Raw genomic sequence first — 25,590 nt, forward strand, 5'->3', positions numbered from 1 at the left:
CGAGATTGCTGGAGTGAGCTCTATAAAAAATTGATATAGTGCTGAGGTGTGAAAAACAATTCTGGCTTGAGTATGCCGTCTTGTCAATTCTGATTGATTGTGAATACATTGTGGATGAGGAATAAATGTCTCACTTGACATATGTGGTGAGACTTAAATTAAAATTGTTTGATATGTCTAATTTGTAACTGAAAACCACTTCTGCTCTTGTTATTAAGTCTTAGCATTGCATATTAGTGGTTTGTAGGAGGCTACAGAATCTAACTTTGTTGGTGATTTTCCTTCCCTACTAGATTTGACAAATTACTCCAGTCATAAACTGCAATGTCTTGTACATAGAGTAGCCTTGTACCAGCCATCGACTTTGTCTTTACAGAAAATTTTTAAGAATTCATTGAAGGGGACTATAATAACTAAAAGAATGCACCCCACGAAAATATTATTATATAGTGTCATCTGTGTTCAGTATTAATGCTTCCAGCAGTTGAATAGGTACAAATAAACAAAAACAAAAAAATATTATAAAGCCTTATATAAAAACTCCACAGTACATCCTATACTCCTTTCATCTGCACTGCCTAATCATCAGTGATTTTTCTGTTAGTATACCTGCCTCTTGTTTTCTTTTCACTGAGTTTTCTATGCCTTCGTCTCCTCTCCTTTATTCTTGCTGTTGTTATCGTTGTTGGTGGTGGTAGTGATATCATTTAGCCTAAAGAATGGTTTGATGCAGTTCTCCACACTAGTCTATCCTGGATAAATCTCTTGGTATCTGTCTACACACTTCCATCATCAAATTGACAACTCCTTGACGTCTCAAAATGCATCCAGTCAAATGACCCCTTCTTTTAATCAAACTGTGCCATACAGTTCTTTTCTCCTTATTGATATTTTATATCTCCTCATTAGTTATCTTCAGCATTTCTTTGTAGCACCACATTTCCAAAGCTTCTATCCACCTCTTGTGTGAATTGCTACAGTTCAGACAAATAGCTTCGGAAAAGACTTTGTAAGACTTAAATTTATTTAGAAATTAATGAATTTTTGTTTTCCAGAAATGCTTAAATAACATAATTGTTTAATGTATTATAATGTAATGTAAAAAGCCATTGCTTTCAAATGATAGCTCCCACTTTGTCTTTGTTTTTGAAATAGAGCCCCTACTTCACTTACAATAGTGACTTACTATTTATCTGTAATTATGATTCATGCCATTACTGTCAGGGATACACATTTTGACATATGCAGAAAATGTAAACCACAACACTTGCATTTATATTCAGTATTAACAATTTTCTTTTACAGAAATCCTTAAATAACATATTTAATTATTATATTATCATGTAATGTGGAAAGCCATTGCTTTCAAGGCATAGCTCTCACTTATCTTACGACAATGTATTACTATTTACCTGTAATAGCAATTTATGCAGTTATAGGTGGCAAGTACAATTTGATACATGCAAAATAATGTAAACTATATGATAAGCTACAGTATTCAGACTAATTGTAGTGAAATGTTAAAGTAAGTATTAACTCACCTGGATTTTCCCAGCTTCTCCAGTTGAATCCATCCTTGACGCCATATTAACGGCATCGCCCCATATATCGTACAGAGGTTTCTGTGCTCCAATAACCCCAGCAGTAATTGGACCATGTGAAATGCCTAAAAATGATGAGTTCATAAACCATACAATAATGTAAATGTGTGGAGAGTATATGAATAGGAAGGTAAAAAACCTTGCATGACTTCTTATCATCATGTTCATCATAACTTCTATTGAATTTGAACACTTACCCACTCTCAGCCTATATGACTGTTGACCTTCGGCATTTATTTTTTCTAGTGCAGCCATCATCCTTGTTGCAAAACGAGCAAGCACATACACAACATGTTGGGGGAATGTTTGCCTGCTAATGGAAGTTGTTGAGTCCCTGCGTCCAGGATCCAAGCCACAAGCAGCCATATAAGTCCAGCCAACTACTTTTATTTTCTCAACACGCAGAAAACTTGGTTCAAAGAGTAGCTGCATTATAATAAAATAAACACCTGTTATTTGGTAGTTCCATAAATATGCACAATTGATTTCACATTATGTATTAGTAATCAGTGTTATAATGTTTAGTGAATCCAATGATGACTCTGTTTAACAGACATTTAAAATAATTTTTCATCTGAAGTTTATGTAAAAGCAGTGGGATGGTGAAAGAACATGTGAAATATTATAGTTGGCTTAAGAAATAAAACAATCTGCTACATGCTTACGTACACAAGTTTTCTTATTAATATGGAAAAACTTTCTGTTTTCCACACTATGATCTATGAACATTTTTCAAAGAGAAAAAGAACTTGGTTTTCCATTCACACAAATCAGTAACCTCCATTTGTTTCTCCTTCTGCTTCAATTTTTCAAGATTTGATTACTGGTACAAATTGAAGATAAAGTCAGTAACTCACCTTGTCAAAGTCACATATGATTTCATTGAGTACTCGTAGGCTAACTAGTTCATTGCTGTTTTCAGGATGATCAAAGTCAAAAAGAGTGTAATCAGTAACAGTAGCAAACAAGACAGCTACTGAGTCATATTCTTCATGATACAGTTCATCAGAGGTCCTTTCTATGTTCAGGTAGAGCTCAGCTATAAAAAAAATTATATATATACAAATGAAATTTTTCTGCTACCAAGAGGCAACAGACACTGATAAAAATAAATAAAAGATGAAATTAAAGCTAGCTATCAAATTGGAATATTCCCAGTACACTAGACAAAATAATGTAAGGGGGGAGACTGTGAGTACAAGCCCAAGTGGAAAAAAATATAAGGAAGGAAAGTCAAACTAATGGAAAACAAAATCCATCTTTGCATACTTACATTCAATAAACTATGGAATATACCATTGAGAAATTGGGGAAAAAAAACCTTGCAGACATGCATTCAGACTTCAAAAACAGCCAACTGTTTAGAGAACTTAGGGTTCTTCCTGTTTCAAGTGTCTGTATTCTGAAATGTACAGTGAACGCAAACACCGTCTAATAAAAAGACTCCCTTCCCAAAACAAATATTCTTTTTACTGGTTTGATGCCATCCTAAATCTCTTCCTATTGTCTTTGGATACCTATGAAACCAGCATCCTCAGTAATCTTCTTGCATGTTCTGATCTTTATTTACCTAACAATTTCCTGATTAAAACTCTTTTCAGAATGAAGTTAGCCTTTCATAGATGCCTTTGCACATGCACCACTAATTGTTCTTACTTTTGGTAAGAGTAGTCTGGAGACTTTTCAATTCTTCTTCTTTTAAGTACTTCAACTGACATTTTGTATCTTCACATTAGTTTTAACATTCCTCTGTATCACTATACTTCGATATATTCAATTTCTTCCCTACTTTTCTGATGGCCTTTGGTTGTTTTTGTTATAGTAATGTACACTGTTCATATAATTTCACAAAGATTTTCCTCAATTCCACATCGATATTTGCTATCAATAGTTGTTCATGCATTTGTTTCCCAGCAGTATAATGAAATTAATTAAATTCACTAAATGCATAGATCAGTGGGGATGAAATCAGTTAAGATCCAGTTACATGAAATGATATTAGTGCAAACTGGCTAAGACTTTTCCTTTTGATATAACCAGTGTCCTCCCCCCATGGACCATGGACCTTGCCGTTGGTGGGGAGGCTTGCGTGCCTCAACGATACAGATAGCCGTACCATAGGTGCAACCACAACGGACGGGTATCTGTTGAGAGGCCAGACAAATGTGTGGTTCCTGAAGAGGGGCAGCAGCCTTTTCAGTAGTCGCAGGGGCAACAGTCTCGATGATTGACTGATCTGGCCTTGTAACACTAACCAAAATGGCCTTGCTGTTCTGGTACTGCGAACGGCTGAAAGCAAGGGGAAACTACAGCCAAGGGCATGCAGCTTCACTGTATGATTAAATGACGATGGCGTCCTCTTGGGTAAAATATTCCGGAGGTAAAATAGTCCCCCATTCGGATCTCCGGGCGGGGACTACTCAAGAGGATGTCGTTATCAGGAGAAGGAAAACTGGCATTCTATGGATCGGAGCATGGAATGTCAGATCCCTTAATTGGGCAGGTAGGTTAGAAAATTTAAAAAGGGAAATGGATAGGTTAAAGTTAGATATAGTGGGAATTAGTGAAGTTCGGTAGCAGGAGGAACAAGACTTCTGGTCAGGTGAATACAGGGTTATAAATACAAAATCAAATAGGAGTAATGCAGGAGTAGATTTAATAATAAATAAAAAAGTAGGTGTATGGGTAAGCTACTACAAACAGCATAGTGAACGCATTATTGTGGCCAAGATAGACACGAAGCCCACGCCTACAACAGTAGTACAAGTTTATATGCCAACTAGCTCTGCAGATGACGAAGAAATTGATGAAATGTATGATGAGATAAAAGAAATTATTCAGGTAGTGAAGGGAGACGAGAATTTAATAGTCATGGGTGACTGGAATTCGTCAGTAGGAAAAGGAAGAGAAGGAAACATAGTAGGTGAATATGGATTGGGGCTAAGAAATGAAAGAGGAAGCCCCCTGATAGAATTTTGCGCAGAGCATAACTTAATCATAGCTAATACTTAGTTTCAGAATCATGAAAGAAGGTTGTATACATGGAAGAACCCTGGAGATACTAAAAGGTATCAAATGGATTATATAATGGTAAGACAGAGATTTAGGAACCAGGTTTTAAATTGTAAGACATTTCCAGGGGCAGATGTGGACTCAGACCACAATCTATTAGTAATGAACTGTAGATTAAAACTGAAGAAACTGCAAAAAGGTAGGAATTTAAGGAGATGGGACCTGGATAAACTAAAAGAACCAGAGATTGTACACAGTTTCAGGGAGAACATAAGGGAACAATTGACAGGAATGGGGGAAAGAAATACTGTAGAAGAAGAATGGATAGCTTTGAGGGATGAAATAGTGAAGGCAGCAGAGGATCAAATAGGTAAAAAGACGAGGGCTAGTAGAAACCCTTGGGTAACAGAAAAAATATTGAATTTAATTGATGAAAGGAGAAAATATAAAAACACAGTAAATGAAGCAGGCAAAAAAGGAATACAAACGTCTCAAAAATGAGATCGACAGGAAGTGCAAAATGGCTAAGCAGGGATGGCTAGAGGACAAATGTAAGGATGTAGAGGCTTATCTCACTAGGGGTAAGATAGATACTGCCTACAGGAAAATTAAAGAGACCTTTGGAGAAAGGAGAACCACTTGCATGAATATCAAGAGCTCAGATGGAAACCCAGTTCTAAGCAAAGAAGGGAAAGCAGAAAGATGGAAGGAGTATATAGAGGGCCTATACAAGGGCGATGTACTTGAGGACAATATTATGGAAATGGAAGAGGATGTAGATGAAGATGAAATGGGAGATATGACATTGCGTGAAGAGTTTGACAGAGCACTGAAAGACCTGAGTCGAAACAAGGCCCCCGGAGTAGACAACATTCCATTAGAACTACTGACAACCTTGGGAGAGCCAGTCCTGACAAAACTCTACCATCTGGTGAGCAAGATGTATGAGACAGGTGAAATACCCTCAGACTTCAAGAAGAATATAATCATCCCAATCCCAAAGAAAGCAGGTGTTGACAGATGTGAAAATTACCAAACTATCAGTTTAATAAGTCACAGCTGCAAAATACTAACGCGAATTCTTTACAGACGAATGGAAAAACTGATAGAAGCCGACCTGGGGGAAGATCAGTTTGGATTCTGTAGAAATGTTGGAACACGTGAGGCAATACTGACCCTACGACTTATCTTAGAAGAAAGATTAAGGAAAGGCAAACCTACGTTTCTAGCACTTGTAGACTTAGAGAAAGCTTTTGACAATGTTGATTGGAATACTCTCTTTCAAATTCTGAAGGTGGCAGGGGTAAAATACAGAGATCGAAAGGCTATTTACAATTTGTACAGAAAGCAAATGGCAGTTATAAGAGTAGAGGGGTATGAAAGGGAAGCAGTGGTTGGGAAGGGAGTGAGACAGGGTTGTAGCCTATCCCCGATGTTATTCAATCTGTATATTGAGCAAGCAAAAAGGAAACAAAAGAAAAGTTTGGAGTAGGTATTGAAATCCACGGGGAAAAAATAAAAACTTTGAGGTTCGCCGATGACATTGTAATTCTGTCAGAGACAGCAAAGGACTTGGAAGAGCAGTTCAATGGAATGGACAGTGTCTTGAAAGGAGGGTATAAGGTGAACATCAACAAAAGCAAAATGAGGATAATGGAATGTAGTTGAATTAAGTCGGGTGATGCTGAGGGAATTAGATTAGGAAATGAGACACTTAAAGTAGTAAAGGTGTTTTGCTATTTGGGGAGCAAAATAACTGATGATGGTCGAAGTAGAGAGGATATAAAATGTAGACTGGCAATGGCAAGGAAAGTGTTTCTTAAGAAGAGAAATTTTTTAACATTGAGTATAGATTTAAGCATCAGGAAGTCGTTTCTGAAAGTACTTGTATGGAGTGTAGCCATGTATGGAAGTGAAACGTGGACGATAAATAGCTTAGAAAAGAAGAGAATAGAAGCTTTCAAAATGTGGTGCTACAGAAGAATGCTGAAGATTAGATGGGTTGATCACATAACTAATGAGGAGGTATTGAATAGAATTGGGGAGAGGAGGAGCTTGTGGCACAACTTGGCTAGAAGAAGGGATCGGTTGGTAGGACATGTTCTGAGACATCGAGGGATCACCAATTTAGTATTGGAGGGCAGTGCGGAGGGTAAAAATCGTAGAGGGAGACCAAGAGATGAATACACTAAGCAGATTCAGAAGGATGTAGGTTGCAGTAGGTACTGGGAGATGAAGAAGCTTGCACAGGATAGAGTAGCATGGAGAGCTGCATCAAACCAGTCTCAGGACTGAAGACCACAACAACAACAACAACAATAACCAGTGCAAATTGCTCAGATATGCTGGACCGGCAATTAATGAATGTATAGTGACATTTGGAAATTTGTAACACACCAGGACACAAACCCAGATTTCCTGTTTATTGCATCCAGTCAGCTTACCTTTTAGACTATGTGAGCATGCCTACAGGTCTGATTCAAACTTTTAATAGTCTCTGACACATAAATGAATTAAAAGCCCTGAAATGGAATGAATGGATTGATAACAATGAAATTAATCAAGTGCAGTGACATGAAATAATATCAGTGACAACTACTGAGATATGTTGAATTTGCAAAGTGTGTAGTGACAACTGAAAATTCATGCCAGGCTCGAAACTGAATTTAGATCTTATGCATATGGAAAGGAGTTGTCTTTACCATTAGGCTAGTTGAACATGCTTCCAGACATGGCTCACACTTTCATTGTCACTGATACTTCTCCCATTGAGATATCATTTATGAGTAACTTCATAACATCTTCAATTTCATACTCATAGATCCGTTTATCTCATTCTCAATCCATTTAATTCATTTTGTATTTGTTCCTTGTGGCAGTGTAAGCCAAGGTCCTTTACCAATTCCTTTTCCCCAGTGATGCTTTTTTCACATACCCCTTGGGAGAATCTCTGTTAGTAGTGTCTGGAAATCGTATGTGGAAACATTGACAGTGAAAGTTTTAGTAAGGCCTGTGCCTATGTTCACATTGCCCAATTGTTAACATGAACCACTCTAAGCAGGAAATCTCGGTTCAGGTCCCGATACAGCCCGAATTGTCAGTTATCACTGCATGTTCATTAACACCAGTGCTGAAATAATTTTTTATATACTTGTGACATCATTAGCCCATGCAAATTGTACGGATACTTGGATATGATCTGAAACATGATTGAATGGCCTAGATTTCTTTTCTACCATACAATCGATCGTCTTAAGAGCCAAATATATTTGGGAGGGGGAGGAGCGATGAAGGAATGAAGAAATTGATCTTGTGAAATAATGAGCAATTCTCTACTATGGGTTGTAAAGTACAGAAATGTTCAAATGGATTCAGAAAGCATTGGAGGAAGACTATATGATCTGTACAGAGTGCCAAGAGTTGTTATAGATTCTTAGTGAACCAAGCATCATATCTAATAGTTGTAATGGACAGACTTCACATGAATCACATCACTGCAAAAATTAACCCTCAGTTGCTACTGGACAAATTGAAAAAAAGGCCACTTTCACTCAGAAAATGCTTGAAAATTTAACTGCCACTGAAAACATTTTGAACAACATAATGACAGGAAATGGGACACAAATTTATGACTATGAAATATACACAAAGATGCAGCCATGTTAGTGAAAGGGGAAAGATGTTCTCCGCCACAGAAAGAAAGACAAGTTGACACAACATCAAGATGCTGATGTTTTATTTTCATTGATTGTTTATGCATTTCCATGCTGTACAAGGAAATGAGAATTTCACCAAGTTTGTTTAGGAGATGCCATGCATTCTCTTTGGCTGGGTGCAACTGAGTAGCTGCTGGGTGTCATGCACCCCCTTCCCTACTCCACTCTTCCTACCACTTCTCCTCTTCCCACTGCTCCCCTTAGCTTGCAGTCAGTACCATCACCACCACTTGTCGCTAGCTGAGTACCTGCCGATGAGAGAGGCATGGAGGCATGAGGAGTGGTTTGTCTGGAACTCAGTGTATTTGCATGAATTATTTATTGCAAGGACTGATCATCATGGTCTCAATTCATCAACACACTTTTAGTGCCTCGTGACTGTGAGTATGAATAGCTACCCACAGCTGAATGTATTTCCGTGGTGGGCCAGTTCTGTGGATACATCTGACACATCAAGCCTGCCAATCTGAGGCCCATCATTTCTCACTAATGTGCAGGTCAAACCCATTGGATCTAGTCTGCCTGATCTGCTCACACACCAGGTCCATTAGTGTGTGATGGGAATCGGCAGATTTCCATGACTTATTCTTGCCCTTCAGATCTCAGAAATTGTCTGGAAATCAGGGATCTTCACTTTGGGAAGCTTATGGAAACCCTGTGTGGTTAAAGTCGGAAATTTGATAGCAAAATTTGAATACTCACATAACTGCCATATAAAACTGGCCCACAAGCAAGAAATGTCAAAGTGATGGTAAAAATATTTTATAGATTATATTTATAAAATTCAAGGGAGGTGACTTCACAAAAGTGTCCATCAAGTATTAGACATCTGATGGAAAATAATTTATCAAAAGATATTTATTAATAAAATTCTTTAATACCACAGCTATTCACAAGAAACACAACTGCACACTTAAGACAATACTAATGGCAGAGCCCTTCTGCAGTAAGTCTTGAGTAATACTTAAGTTCTATGTAATGCAATACTGATGATAAAATGCAGTGGAACAGTCCAAAATACCAAGATCTAAACACTGAGATCAATAACATTTTGGATACTAAAGGCCAAAATGCTTCATTATTCTGGTGGCCTGTATTGGTATGACATATCTGATCGTAGAGGTCCACAGCTCGTGGTTTTGCGGTAGTGTTCTCGCTTCCCACACTAGGGGTCCCGGGATTGATTCCCAGCGAGGTCAGGGATTTTTCCTGCCTTGAGATGACTGGTTGTTGTGTCGTCTTCATCATAATCATCATTCATCCCCATTACGGTTGGAGGAATGCAATGGCAAACCACCTCCACTAGGACTTGCCTAGTACAGTGGTGCGGGTCTCCCACATCGTCCCCTATGCTCCTCGGAGTATGGGACCTCATCATCATCATCGTCATCACCTGATCTTAGAGATGATTCAGTACACAGGACCATGCTACTTTAGTACGGGTCACAGTTCTTTTGTACAATCTGTTCTGTTTATCCTTGGGAAACTGGTAACACTGTATAATGTATTTTATCTATTATAGACAATCATTATGAAAAATAGAAGACTGGCTAGGAAAAGAATTTTGAGCAAGTCTTCAAAGTTGAAAGTGTGTCAGAAAATAAATGAGGAGAGGAAGGGCTTACAGTGATAACTAATCAGGTAGAGATATCGAAATTTACTCATGTTCAGGAAAAGGTGGCAGTTGTGCATTAACATTTATGTGGACCATTAATTATGTCATTTTGTGTTCAGTGGTTTGGGAAACATTGTAAATAAGTTTTGTCATGGACTTACATAAACAGACCCTTGTGTGTGCATGCAGCATACATTTTTAAATTTTGCTGTGGACCATCATGGGCTAATTCGCAGAAATGATAGCATCTTATAGCTGAAGTTTCTTATTACTGTATCAACATTAGAACATAAGCCACCAATAAAGCTAATACAACAGGCTCTCAAAGCAGTGCGACATACCATGCAGACTAGTCGACATATTGCCTGCTGGCAGCTGTTTAGGTATTTTGGCCAATAGCTGTTTGCAACTGGCAGGAATCCTCAAAGAATTATCCTCTCTTGTTTGTGTGATGGCTGTTTGATAAGTAATCTGACATTTTGCCAGCATAAGTTACTGGTGTTCTTAAAGAATTATCCTTTATTGTTCATGGAGTACTGAAGTTGAGCAATGGAGGATAATTAGTTGAGAGTGCCCAATACTTATGATGGTGAGATGTCAGATTATCAGTCAAAGAGCCATAGGTTAAAATACCTCAAACACCCGCTGCCAGGTGATATGTCTATCAAGTGGCTATGAAAGTCTCAGTGATTACATAAGACTAGTCCCTATTAATAAGCAGTGTGACGTGATTCTCCCTTGGGCCAGGGTAAGTAAGTCAGATTCACACATTTCCATTAAAAGCTCATTGTACAGAATCTGGATGTTGTTGTTGTGGTCTTCAGTCCGAAGACTGGTTTGATGCAGCTCTCCATGCCGCTCTATCCTGTGTGAGCCTCTTCAACTCCAAATAACTACTGCAACCTACATCTCTCTGAATCTGCTTACTGTATTAATTTCTTGGTCTCCTTCAATGATTTTTACCTCCCACGCTTCCCTCCAGCACTAAATTGGTGATCCTTTGATGTCTCAGAATGTGTCCTGTCAACCGATCCCTTCTTTTGATCAAGTTTTACCACACATTTCTTGCCTCCCCAGTTCTATTCAATACTTCCTCATTAGTCACATGATCTACCCATGTAATATTCAGAATTCCTCTGTAGCACCACATTTTGACAGCTTCTATTCTCTTTTTGTCTAAACTGCTTATCATCCATGTTTAACTTCCATACATGGCTACACTCCAGACAAATACATTCAGAGAAGGTTTCCTAACACTTAAATATATATTTGGTGCTAACAAATTTCTCTTCTTCAGAAATGTTTTTCCTGCCATTGCCAGTCTACATTTTATATTCTCTCTGCTTCACCTATCATCAGTTATTTTGCTGCCCAAATAGAAAAATCGTATACCACTTTAAGTATCTCATTTCCTAATCTGATTCCCGTAGTGGCATCTGATTTAATTTTTATCCTTGTGTTGCTTTTGTTGATATTTGTCTTATATCCTCCATTCAAGACACTGTCCATTGTGTTCAACTTCTCTTCCAAATCCCTTGTTGTCTCTGACAGAAATGCAACGTCATCGGCAAACCTCGAAGTTTTTTTTCCTATCCCTGAACTTAAATTCCTTCTCCAAATTTTTCTTTTGTTTCGTTTACTGCCCGTTCAATGTACATATTGAATAAAATCAGGTATAGGCTGCAACCCTATCTCACTCCCTTTTCAACCACTGCCTCCCTGTCATGCCCCTTGACTCTTATAACTGCTCGATTTCTGTACAGGTGTCAAAAGCTTTCTCTAAGTCTACAAATGCTATAAATGTAGTTTGTGTTTCCTTAACCTGTCTTCTAAGATAAGTCACAGGGTCAGTACTGCCTCATGTGTTCCAACATTTCTACATAATATAAACTGATCTTCCCCGAGATCGGATTTTACCAGTTTTTCCATTCTTCTGTAAAGAATTTATGTTCATATTTTGCAACCACGACTTATGAAACTGATCATTCAATAATTTTCACACCTGTCAGCAACTGCTTTTAGTGTAGTTGGAATTACTACATTCTTCTTGAAGTCTGAGAGTATTTCGCCTGCCTCGCACATCTTGCACGCTGGATGGAATAGTTTTGTTATGGTAGGTTCTCCCAGGGCTATCAGTAGTTCTGACAGAATATTGTCTACTCCCTAGATCTTTCAGAGCTATGTCAAACTATTCTCACAGTATTGTATCTCCTGTTTCATATTCATCCACGTCCATTCCCTTTCTATAATATTGCTTTCAGATTCATCTTCATTGCATAGACCCTCTATATACTCCTTCCACCTTTGAGCTTTCCGTTCTTGCTTAGGACTAGTTTACCATATGACCTCTTGATGTACATACAGCTGATTCTCTTACATACAGCTGTTTCTCTTTCCCCAGAGGCCTCTCTAATTTTACTGTAGGCAGTATGCATCTTTCCAATGATGAAATATGCTTCTAAGTAGCTTGCTGCTTAGCAATTTTGTACTTGTGTCAGTCTCACTTTGTTAAATGTCTGTGTTTCCTTTTACCTGCTTCATTTGTGGCAGTTTTAAATTATCTCTGTTCATCAATTAAATTCAATATCTCTAGTGTTAGGCAAGGAGTTTTACTAGGCCTTGTCTTTTTACCTATTTGATCCTCTGCTGCCTTCTCCATTACATCTCTTAAAGCTACCCATTCATGTTCTGCTGTATTCTTTTCTCTGTTCTAGTTAAGTGTTCCTAATGCTCCCTCTGAAACTCTCAGAAACACCTGCTTCTTTCAACTTATCCAGGTCCCACCTTCTTAATTTTCCATCTTTTTCCAATTTCTCCAGTTCTGATCTTCTGTTGATAACCAATAAATTGTGCTCTGAGTCCACATCTGCCTCCGGAAATGTCTTACAATTTAACATTTCCTAAATCTCTGTTATACCATTGTATAATCAATCTGAAACCTTCTGGTGTCTCCAGGTCTCTTCCATGTATACAGCCTTTTTTTTAATGATTCTTAAACCAAGTGTTAGTGACAACTAAATTATGCTCTGTGCAAAATTTTACCAGGCACCTTCCTCTTTCATTCCTTTCCCCAGTCCTTATTAACCTACTATTTTTCCTTCTTTTCCTTCTCTTCTTTTTCCTACTATTGAATTTCAGTCCCCCATCACAATTAAATTTTTGTCTCCTCTAACTGCCCGAATAATTTATTTTTCTCATCTTACATTTCTTCAATCACTTCACCATGTGTGGAGCTAGTTGGCATGTAAACTTGTATTACTGCAGTAAGTGTGGGCTTCAAGTCTATCTTGGCTATGATAATTTGTTCACTATGCTGCTCATAGGAGCTTACCTGCATTCCTATTTTCCCACTCCTGCATTACCCTATTTGATTTTGTGTTTACGAGTAGAACCCTGTATTCAGCTGACCGGAAGTCCTGTTCCTCGTGCCACCAAACTTCACTAATTCCCACTGTATCTAACTTCAACCTCTCTATTTCCCTTTTTAAATTTTCTAACCTACCTGCTCCATTGAGGGATCTAACATTCCACATTCCAACCCATAGAAGGTCAGTTTTTTTCTTCTGATGACGACATACTCCTGAGTACTCCTAACCCAGAGATCAGAGTGGGGGATTACTTTACCTCTGGAACATTTTACCCATTTAACCATACAGTAGAGTTATATGTTTTTGGGAAAAATTACAGCTGTAGTTTCCTGTTGCTTACAGCCATTTGCAGTAACTGCACAGAAAGACTGTTTTGGTCGATGTTACAAGGCTAGATCCCTCAATCATTTGGACTGTTGCCCCTGCAACTACTGAAAGGACTGCTGCCCATCTTCAAGAATCACATGTTTGTATGGCCTCTCAGTGGTACCCCTCCATTGTGGTTGCACCTCCAGTATGGCTATTTGTATTGCTGAGGTACGCAAGCCATCCCATCAAATGCAAGGTCCATGTTTCATGGGGGGGGGGGGGGGAGGGGGGGGGAGAAGCTGGCTAGTAATGACATAGATCTTTCACTGTTTATGCTGGAAATAATGAATACTGACTTAGACTTAATGCTGTTAATTCATTCATTCAAGTGAAGTAATCAGGATGAGCCATATTAAAAGTGACATGTGTAATTAAGATATTAAAAAGTTTATATGTTTTTCTAAAAGGCACACAAGAACTCTTCAGAAATGGAGTATAATGATGTGATGCTTTTAATGCTTGTAGTGAGACTTCTTGAATAAATATTTGAGAAATGTGATGGGAAATTTAAATGTCGAGACTGTTGGTCCATTGAGGTTTCATGTTCGGTTGCAGATAATAGGTCAGATGATATCACTACCAACTAAGCTTAAAGAAGAGTCATTCAAACATGGCTTTCTCTTCAAAGGGAACAGTACTACCACTAAAAAAATCCATCATTTTGTTGAAAACAAAATAAAATAAAATAAACCCCCAGGAACAAAGAATCTTTCACTCTACAGCAGAGTGTGCACTGCTTTGAGACTTCCTAGCAAATTGAAACTATGTGCCGAATTGGGATTTGAATCCAGCAGTACTCTTACTGATCAAACTATTCAGGTAGGACACATGATTTATCCTCATAGTTTTGCTTCTATTTGTACGTCTCTTCTACTTTCAAGGAGTGCTAGTCCCACAGGGTATACAAGAGAGCTTCTGTGAGATCCGGACAGTAGGAGAGAAGTAATGGCACAGGTGAAATTGTGTGTTTGAATTGTGTCACACCTGGATTGCTCAGTTGTTACATACATTGGAGCAAAAGGCAAGGTTCTAGGTGTGTTTTTGCTTTTAGGAAGCTTTAACTGTCGAGTCCTAGTAATAGAGTTCCATAGATTTCGTGTTTGTTTTGAATACTGTCAGAGAGAGTCCCTTTAGTCAACCATAGTGCCAGGAGTGCTAGTGTTTGTTTTCAATACAGTTCAGAGACAGTTAGTGCTATTTTCATTGTTTTCTACAAGAAGTGTCTAGCAACCACAGTTTAGTCAACAATTAGCCGCCTTCAGTGAATTAGCAGCCTAGTTAAAAGTTGATTAACTCTCTACAGTAAATTGATTTCTTAGGATGGATAGGATGTGTGACTGCTGTGTACAGACGCAGGAGGAGCTGGCCACTGTTCGCGAACAGCTGAACATGTTGATGGCCACGGTCAGCCATCTTCAGGTTGCTGCCTCGGAGTGTAGCAGCAGTGGGGAGTCTGGTGCGTCGCATGGTACACCCCAGGTGTTACATGCTTCACCCACTGTCCCTGCTGTCGAGACATCTTCGCGGGTACAGGGCGCGGTTGGGCCACCCTCTCCCCAAGGGGAGTGGCAGGTTCAGCGGCGTTCACGGTGCACGAGGCGGAGGGTCAATGTGGAAGCTGGCCGTGTGGCATCGCCCGCTCTGCCTGTGAGTGGACATGTGGCTGCTCCTTCAGCAAGGTCCGAGCAGGCACATGGGGGGAGGGGTTTATTAGTTATTGGGAGCTCCAACGTTAGGTCGAGGAAGAAGGCCAGTGTTCACTCTGTCTGCTTGCCGGGGGTTTTATCCAAGATGTGGAGGAGGCCTTGCCGGCGGCGATAGAGAGCACTGGGTGCATCCGACTGCAAATTGTTGCTCATGTCGGCACCAATGACTCCTGCCGTCTGGGTTCAGAAGTCATCCTCAGTTCATATAGGTGATTGGCGGAATTGGTGAAGGCGGAAAGCCTTGCTTGCGGGGTGGAATCTGAGCTAACTATTTGTAGTATCGTTCCCAGAACCGATCGCGGTCCTCTGATTTGGAACCGAGTAGAAGGCTTAAACCAGAGGCTCAGACGATTCTGTGGAGATCTGGGGTGCAAATTTCTCGACCTCTGCTATCGGGTGGAAAATGTTGAGTCCCCCTGAATAGGTCAGGCATGCACTAGACGCCGGAAGCGGCTACAAGGGTAGCGGAGTACGTGTGGAGTGCACATGTGGGTTTTTTAGGTTAGAGAATTCCCTCCCTAGGCCCGACAAGACGCCTCCTGGGACGCAGCAAGGTAGGAGTGGGCAAAATGCAACAGGGAATAACAATATTAATATGCTAATAGTAAACTGCAGGAGCGTCTATAGAAAGGTCCCAGAACTGTTCTCATTAATAAACGGTCACAATGCCCATATAGTACTAGGGACAGAAAGTTGGCTGAAACCAGATGTAAACAGTAATGAAATCCTAAACTCAGATTGGAATGTATACTGCAGAGACAGGCTGGACAGTGAAGGGGGAGGCGTGTTTATAGTGATAAGAAGTGCAATAGTATCGAAGGAAATTGACGGAGATCCGAAATGTGAAATAATTTGGGTGAAGGTCACGGTTAAAGCAGGGTCAGACATGGTAATTGGATGTCCCTATAGGCCCCCTGGCTCAGCAGCTGTTGTCGCTGAGCACCTGAAGGATAATTTGGAAAATATTTCGAGTAGATTTCCCCACCATGTTATAGTTCTGGGTGGAAATTTTAATTTGCCGGATATAGACTGGGAGACTCAAACGTTCATAACGGGTGGCAGGGACAAAGAATCCAGCGAAATTTTTTTTAAGTTCTTTATCTGAAAACTACCTAGAGCAGTTAAACAGAGAACCGACTCGTGGCGATAACATATTAGACCTTCAGGTGACAAACAGACCCGAACTATTTGAAACAGTTAAGGCAGAACAGGGAATCAGTGATCATAAAGCGGTTACTGCATCGATGATTTCAGCCGTAAATAGAAATATTAAAAAAGGTAGGAAGATTTTTCTGTTTAGCAAAAGTGACAAAAAGCAGATTACAGAGTACCTGACGGCTCAACACCAAAGTTTTGTCTCAAGTACAGATAGTGTTGAGGATCAGTGGGCAAAGTTCAAAACCATCGTACAATATGCGTTAGACGAGTATGTGCCAAGCAAGATCGTAAGAGATGGAAAAGAGCCACCGTGGTACAACAACCGAGTTAGAAAACTGCTGCGGAAGCAAAGGGAACTTCACAGCAAACATAAACATAGCCAAAGCCTTGCAGACAAATAAAAATTACGCGAAGCGAAATGTAGTGTGAGGAGGGCTATGCGAGAGGCGTTCAATGAATTCGAAAGTAAAGTTCTGTGTACTGACTTGGCAGAAAATCCTAAGAAATTTTGGTCTTATGTCAAAGCGGTAAGTGGATCAAAACAAAATGTCCAGACACTCTGTGACCAAAACGGTACTGAAACAGAGGATGCCAGACTAAAGGCCGAAATACTAAATGTCTTTTTCCAAAGCTGTTTCACAGAGGAAGACTGCACTGTAGTTCCTTCTCTAGATTGTCGCACAGATGACAAAATGGTAGATATCGAAATAGACGACAGAGGGATAGAGAAACAATAAAAATCGCTCAAAAGAGGAAAGGCTGCTGGACCTTATGGGATACCAGTTCGATTTTACACAGCGTACGCAAAGGAGCTTGCCTCCCTTCTTGCAGCGGTGTACCGTAGGTCTCTGGAAGAGCGTAGCATTCCAAATGATTGGAAAAGGGCACATGTCATCCCCGTTTTCAAGAAGGGACGTTGAACAGATGTGCGGAACTATAGACCTATATCTCTAAAGTCGATCAGTTGTAGAATTTTGGAACACGTATTATGTTCGAGTATAATGACTTTTCTGGAGACTAGAAATCTACTTTGTAGGAATCAGCATGGGTTTCGAAAAAGACGGTCGTGTGAAACCCAGCTCACGCTATTCGTCCACGAGACTCAGAGGGCCATAGACACGGGTTCACAGGTAGATGCCGTGTTTCTTGACTTCCGCAAGGCGTTCGATACAGTTCCCCACAGTCGTTTGATGAACGAAGTAAGAGCAATGGACTATCAGAGCAATTGTGTGATTGGATTGAAGAGTTCCTAGATAACAGAATGCAGCATGTCATTCTCAATGGAGAGAAGTCTTCCGAAGTAAGAGTGATTTCAGGTGTGTCACAGGGGAGTGTCGTAGGACCATTGCTATTCACAATATACATAAATGACCTTGTGGATGACATCGGAAGTTCACTGAGGCTTTTTGCAGATGATGCTGTGGTATATCGAGAGATTGTAACAATGGAAAATTGTACTGAGATGCAGGAGGATCTGCAGCGAATTGACGCATGGTGCAGGGAATGGCAATTGAATCTCAATGTAGACAAGTGTAATGTGCTGCGAATACATAGAAAGATAGATCCCTTATCATTTGGCTACAAAATAGCAGGTCAGCAGCTGGAAGCAGTTGATTCCATGAATTATCTGGGAGTACGCATTAGGAGTGATTTGAAATGGAATGATCATATAAAGTTGATCGTTGGTAAAGCAGATGCCAGACTGAGATTCATTGGAAGAATCCTAAGGAAATGCAATCCGAAAACAAAGGAAGTAGGTTACAGTACGCTTGTTTGCCCACTGCTTAAATACTGCTCAGCAGTGTGAGATCCATACCAGATAGGGTTTATAGATGAGATAGAGAAGACCCAACGGAGAGCAGCGTGCTTCATTACAGGATCATTTAGTAATCGCGAAAGCGTTACGGAGATGATAGATAAACTCCAGTGGACGACTCTGCAGGAGAGACGCTCAGTAGCTCGGTGCGGGCTTTTGTTGAAGTTTCAAGAACATACCTTCACCGAAGAGTCAAGCAGTATATTGCTCCCTCCTACGTATATCTCGCGAAGAGACCATGAGGATAAAATCAGAGAGATTAGAGCCCACACAGAAGCATACTGACAATCCTTCTTTCCACGAACAATACGAGACTGGAATAGAAGGGAGAACCGATAGAGGTACTCAAGGTACCCTCCGCCACATACCGGGGCTTGCGGAGTATGGATGTAGATGTAGATGTAGGTGACTGCTGGTCTGGCACACGGAATAGAAGGGAGAACCGATAGAGGTACTCAAGGTACCCCCCGCCACATACCGTCAGGTGGCTTGCGGAGTATGGATGTAGATGTAGATGACTGCTGGTCTGGCACACAATTTTAATCTGCCAGGAGATTTTAAACATTCAGAAAAATTACTTGACAGAAAACCTCCTTTTGATATCTTACTCCATGTATGAAGTATTATGGGTTCAGTCCATATACACTAATCAGCCAGAACATTATGACCACCTACCCAATAGCCGGTATGTTACACCTTTGGCACAGGTAACTACAGTGACGCATCATGGCATGGAAGCAATGAGGCCTTATTAGGTTGCTGAGGAAGTTGGTACCTCATCTGCACAAACAAGTCATCTAATTCTTGAAAATTCCAAGCAGGCGGTGAAGAGTTCTGACACCACGTTCAGTGACATCCCAGATGTTTATGACTAGGTTCAGATCTGGCACGCTGGGTAGCTAGCACATCAACTGGAACTCACCACTCTGTTCCTCAAACCACTCCATCACACTCCTGACCTCGTGACATTATCTTGCTGAAAAATGCCACTGCCTTTGGGAAATGTGATCATCACAAAGGGCTGTATGTTATCTGCAACCAGTGTACGATACTCCTTGGCCATCATGGTGCCTTTCATGAGCTCCACTGGACCCATGGATATGCCCACACGAATGTTCCCCAGACTATAATGGAGCTGCCACCAGCTTGTCTCCATTCTGCAGTACAGGGGTCAAGGAGCTGTTGCTCCAGGGGATGACAGATTCACGTCCTCTTATTGGTATGATGAAGAAGGTATCACGATTCATCACACCATGAAACACTCTGTCACTGTGCCAACATTCAGTGCTGACGGTCACAGGCCCATTTCAGTCGTAACTGCCGACATCATGGTGTTAACACTGGCAGATACATAGGTTGCCGGCTGCAGAGGACCATCATTATGAGTGTTCAGTGCACTGTGTGTTCAGACACACTTTTACTCTGCTCAGCATTTGAGACTGAGGTTAGTTCTGCACCTGTGCTGTTTTACTTGTGTGCCCAGCCTACAATGTCCAACATGTCTAAGGAGGGGTGGCTGCCCAAACTCATGACATCTGGACACGGTTTCACATTGTTTTCGCCATACATTGAAGATGCTCACCACAGCACTTTTTGAACACCTGACAAGTCATGCAGTTCTTGAAATGCTTGTGCCGAGTCTCTGGGCCACCACAATCTGCCCTCAGTCAAAGTCAGCTAGATCACATGCCTTTTCCATTCCATGCATGGACAGCATGTTCATTGAAACTACATGAACCGTGCATGTGTCTGAAAAGCAGTCATTCCTTGACAGATGATGCTACTATCGCCTGACAGTTTTATATTATAGTAGGTAGGTGGTCATAATGTTCTGGCTGATCAGTGTACCTATGTGTGAATTATGTCATTCAAAAACATCTGATTTTTTCTGGTCTCTTTCAATAGGAAGGAAAAGATGAGAAGCAGAGAGAGATCTCACTGCTCATTACAAACACTTGTGCTCTTATTAATTTTTTTTATTGTAACACCGTTCCCACACCATTTTCCAATTGCAGCCTGTCACTCATTTCCACTCAGTCGAAAGCAGTTTCCACAACTTGCATTGTTTCTGTTTATTGTTATTCTAATTTCGCTCTTCAAATTATTTGGTTGACTTTTTTTCCAGTCTGTACCTCATAAACATACTGTGCCTAATTTGACAATAAACAGAGCTTTCTTTATCGTGATAGGAGTCCATTTATTGCCATTATTTTATTTTTTATTTCATTTTGTACATTTAGTATATCTGGGAATTTGGCTTACCACCTAGGCAGTGCTGAAGCAATAAAGGACCAGCCAGCTGCGAAGGGAGAGTAGCATACTAGCCACCATGACAAATGTACATTTGCAATACCATTTGTGAAATAGAGAGAGTCAGAAAGTTATAAGTTGTAACGCAATTTAATAATGAATTTTAGCATAGCAATACAAAGTGGCAGGGTGGTGATTCTTCTGGAAAACCTAGATTTCTCAGGGAATTACATTTCAGGGAAATCTCAGGGAATTTCAGGAATTTTATAAAATCTTGGGGAATTCTGAGTTTTTACCCTACATTGTAATTCAGTTTTACTAAGCTTTATAATTCATATATTTTAAAATGCTTAGTATTTCAAAGTGTGTTAATTATTTGAATATTAGAGTATATAAGTTATTGATGATTAAAAACTTTGGTTAAAATACAGCCAAGAGGGAAAAAAAGAGATGCTCAACCCATACTGGTCCTTCTCCCTGCAGCTCATGGTTAATTTCTCAGGAGCTCGTTACAAAATTATCTTCGTATCATCTTCTTCTCCTACCTGGAATTCTCAGGGAATTCTTATTTCAAGTTTGAGTAGCCACCTTGAACCAAGAATGATAAATACAGTAAAAAGGTTCTGGTGTGACAATGTAAACTATGAAATTGTAGAATTATAACATGATTAGGGACCAAGACAGCTGTTAGTGAAATGAACTCATTTGAAAGAGCCTCACATCGAACAGTAATCAATGTAGATAGTATGAGCTTTGTAAAAAGTAGATAGCAATCAAACAATGGGAAATCCAGAATGGAATGTAACAATATTATGAGAAGGAAAGTTGCTACTCACCATATAGTGGACATGTTGAGTTGCAGACAGGCACAACAAAAAGACTGTCACAATATAAGCCTGTCACAATACAAGTTTTTGGCCATCAAATGTCTTTGCCAAAAATAGACCACACACACACACACACACACACACACACACACACACACACACACACACACACACACACAAACAAACAAACAAACAAACATATACGCAAACTCAACGCACACACATGACTGCAGCCTCTGGCAGCTGAATCCACAATCAGATAAAACTGCAGATGATAGTAAGATTTTACCTTATTGTACAGGGTGTTACAAAAAGGTACGGCCAAAATTTCAGGAAACATTCCTCACACACAAATAAAGAAAAGATGTTATGTGGACATATGTCCGGAAATGCTTAATTTCCATGTTAGAGCTCATTTTAGTTTCGTCAGTATGTACTGTACTTTCTCGATTCACTGCCAGTTGGCCCAATTGAAGGAAGGTAATGTTGACTTCGGTGCTTGTGTTGACATGTGACTCATTGCTCTACAGTACTAGCATCAAGCACATCAGTATGTAGCATCAACAGGTTAGTGTTCATAACGAATGTGGTTTTGCAGTCAGTGCAATGTTTACAAATGCGGAGTTGGCAGATGCCCATTTGATGTATGGATTAGCACGGGGCAATAGCTGTGGCACGGTACGTTTTTATCGAGACAAATTTCCAGAACAAAGGTGTCCTGACCGGAAGACGTTCTAAGCAATTGATCGGCATCTTAGGGAACACGGAACGTTCCAGCCTATGACTCGCAACTGAGGAAGACCTAGAATGACGAGGACACCTGCAATGGATGAGGCAATTCTTCGTGCATTTGACGATAACCCTAATGTCAGCATCAGGGAAGATGCTGCTGTACAAGGTAACGTTGACCACGTCACTGTATGGAGAGTGCTACGGGAGAACCAGTTGTTTCCGTACCATGTACAGCATGTGCAGACACTATCAGCAGCTGATTGGCCTCCATGGGTACACTTCTACGAATGGTTCATCCAACAATGTGTCAATCCTCATTTCAGTGCAAATGTTCTCTTTACGGATGAGGCTTCATTCCAACGTGATCAAATTGTAAATTTTCACAATCAACATGTGTGGGCTGACGAGAATCCGCACGCAATTGTGCAATCACGTCATCAACACAGATTTTCTGTGAACGTTTGGGCAGGCATTGTTGGTGATGTCTTGATTGGGCCCCATGTTCTTCCACCTAAGCTCAATGGAGCATGTTATCATGATTTCATACGGGATACTCTCTACCTGTGCTGCTAGAACATGTGCCTTTACAAGTACGACACAACATGTGGTTCATGCACGATGGAGCTCCTGCACATTTCAGTCAAAGTGTTCGTACGCTTCTCAACAACAGATTCAGTGACCAATGGATTGGTAGAGGCGGACCAATTCCATGGCCTCCACGCTCCCCTGACCTCAACCCTCTTGACTTTCATTTATGGGGGCATTTGAAAGCTCTTGTCTACGCAACCCCGGTACCAAATGTAGAGACTCTTCGTGCTCGTATTGTGGATGGCTGTGATACAATACGCCATTCTCCAGGGCTGCATCAGCGCATTAGGGATTCCATGCGACGGAGGTTGGATGCACGTATCCTCGATAATGGAGGACATTTTGAACATTTCCTGTAACAAAGTGTTTGAAGTCATGCTGGTATGTTCTATTGCTGTGTGTTTCCATTCCATGATTAATGTGATTTGAAGAGAAGTAATAAAATGAGCTCTAACATGGAAAGTAAGCGTTTTCGGACACATGTCCACATAACGTATTTTCTTTCTTTGTGTGTGAGGAATGTTTCCCGAAAGTTTGGCCGTACCTTTTTGTAACACACTGTATAGGATCCAATGTTGAAACAAGTAGCCAGCATACACTTAAAAATAATGCCTGTGACAGGATGATTTGATTATAGGATCTGAAGATCGATGCATTGAATAAAATAATAAAATGGGAATTAATGTGGAAAAGGCATGATGTGACGAAAAAGTACAATGGTTTTAGTAGAGCAGAGACTGAGTATGCAACCAGTGAGTTATAGTACATTCAATACCAGAAGATGATGACAAATTTCATGGTACTGTTAGCAGTTGCAATGCTGTAGACATGTTGTACATAAGCATATTGTAAAGCAACAGCTTGTAAAAATATACCTAGATACAAGCAGTACTGGCAGATAGAAATTAATTTGTCTGAATTTAGTTGCCAAGAATAAGATGTTGTATTGTAACAGCAGTGGTAGTAACAGTGTGTTTGTTGTGATATCGTTGTAGTGAGAACATGAGGTGAAGGGAATAGTAATGCATGAAAAATAAAAATAGGGAGCAAATCAAAGAAGTGTGGTTTTAATAAGTTGGTATCTTGAGAGAGGGAGAGAGCTGTATTGTTTCCTGTGTGTACTGGCAAATGCTTATCATGACAAAATAAGCTCAGATGGTGAAATTTACTTGGGGACAAGAAGTGGAGATGAAAATATTTTGTGATTTAGTATGTGTAAAGGAGAAAGGAGAAAAACAGAAGAAGAAATTATTTTGTGATAAATTTTGGCAGCTAGAAAAGAAGGAAGATGCACGAGAAGAAACAATTGAACTAAAACCATGAATCTGAAGGTGAGGATCAGCATATGTACAGTTAGTTGGTATAGTAACAAAGTTATAATGGTGTGCAGAGTAATAGAACACAAAGACCATTTAGAAGTCAAGTGGCAAGTGTATTGAAACAGGCAGCTGAAGAATACTGCAAGACTAGGTTGGAGCCCAGAAGTCAGTCACAATAATTATAATCTGGCAACGACCTTGCCTTGTTGAATATACCAGTTCTGGTTAGATTACCAAAATTAAGCAATATCGAATGTGGCCAGTACTTGGATGGGTAACATCCAGGGTACGCCAAGTACTGTTGCTTGCTTTCCCTTTGCTGTTATGGTAAAGAGGAGGAGGGTTGGTGGCATTAAGTTTCTGATCACTAGACACTGTGCCAATGCCATGGATTAAATTCCAAACATCTCTGCAGCAACTCATGAAGGGAGTGCATGTGACACTGTTAATGGTTAACCATCAGATGGGGACATTAGCCTCAGTAGTCACCTTAGTGCTATTTGAGAGGAGTAGGCTATGTGCCAGCACTGGGCTTCATCCTCTCCCTTCTCTTATCTTCATTGTCCAGCACAAACATGGCACTACACACACCCATTATAGTCAACTACACTTATCAGTTACACTAAAACACACAACTCTCACATATTTTCAAAGAAAAGATGCCACTGTGCATGATAATTGTACACAACATCAGGATAATAGGCAGCAAGGTTGGAGTAAATCCTATGTCAAATGCAATCATGATGGATATAAGCCTAGGGCATGGTGGAAAGAGTACTACCGATGAATGCTAAATGTGTTTGGAAAGATCATGTGAGTGACATATCACAACCTAGTGAATTTTGCCATAGCAATGAAAACAGACAAGGTGTCAAGCATGAAAACAAATAGTGGTTCTATGCACGGTTTATTCTTGGACAATGTGAGCAACTGAAGCTGAAATGGAGGAGGAAGAACACAGACTACTAGTGGAAGTAGAAACTGAAATTGGAGGCAGTTTGGTCGTGGTAGCCCACTGTGCTCTGTTTCGTAAGATTTATATTACAAATATCTGAAATCTTGCAGATATGTATTCCCACTTGTGTTAAAATTATGGTTGTGGTTGGAGGCAAGAGTGGACATAAAACACTAGTAGTAAAAGTGATGATAATGGGAACAGTACATGAGAAGGTGACTTTGGTGGTGTTGCATTTAAACAAATTGTATGCTAGGGACCATCTAGTTTGATGACTGTTGTTGTTGTTGTTTTCATTGATGTTACCATTACAGGAATTTTCACTATATTGTGTCTGGTCACAGATTTGATGCTGTCTTTCACTGTCTCTTTATTTCATCTCATCTTCTTTTACATTGCCTCTGACTAAATGGTTGAAACTATTGAGTGGAAGGAAATTATCATTGCAGTTGCTTGACACTCAATGTCCATTTATGAATGTTAATATTATTGTGACTAGCATGTAAGAGTTATTTTCTGATTACAGTGTGTGGTATTATGTTTGTTGAATATTTTAGG

The 25,590-nt window shown here is 40.0% G+C and overlaps 1 protein-coding gene across 1 annotated transcript in view; it reads right to left on the reverse strand.

The window, feature by feature from the left end:
* The window catches only part of LOC126481973 (adenylate cyclase type 2-like), a 515,598-nt gene that overhangs the window by 13,289 nt on the left and 476,719 nt on the right, over nucleotides 1-25,590 (reverse strand). Inside the window, exons 19-21 of the mRNA XM_050105938.1 lie at nucleotides 2,459-2,640; nucleotides 1,799-2,027; nucleotides 1,542-1,666 (exon numbers count right to left, since the gene is read on the reverse strand). Of these exons, the coding sequence (XP_049961895.1) occupies nucleotides 1,542-1,666; nucleotides 1,799-2,027; nucleotides 2,459-2,640 (536 nt within the window). The remainder of the gene's footprint in view (nucleotides 1-1,541; nucleotides 1,667-1,798; nucleotides 2,028-2,458; nucleotides 2,641-25,590) is intronic.

Source organism: Schistocerca serialis, chromosome 5 (assembly GCF_023864345.2).
Source record: "Schistocerca serialis cubense isolate TAMUIC-IGC-003099 chromosome 5, iqSchSeri2.2, whole genome shotgun sequence".
Taxonomy (NCBI): Eukaryota; Metazoa; Arthropoda; class Insecta; order Orthoptera; family Acrididae; genus Schistocerca; species Schistocerca serialis.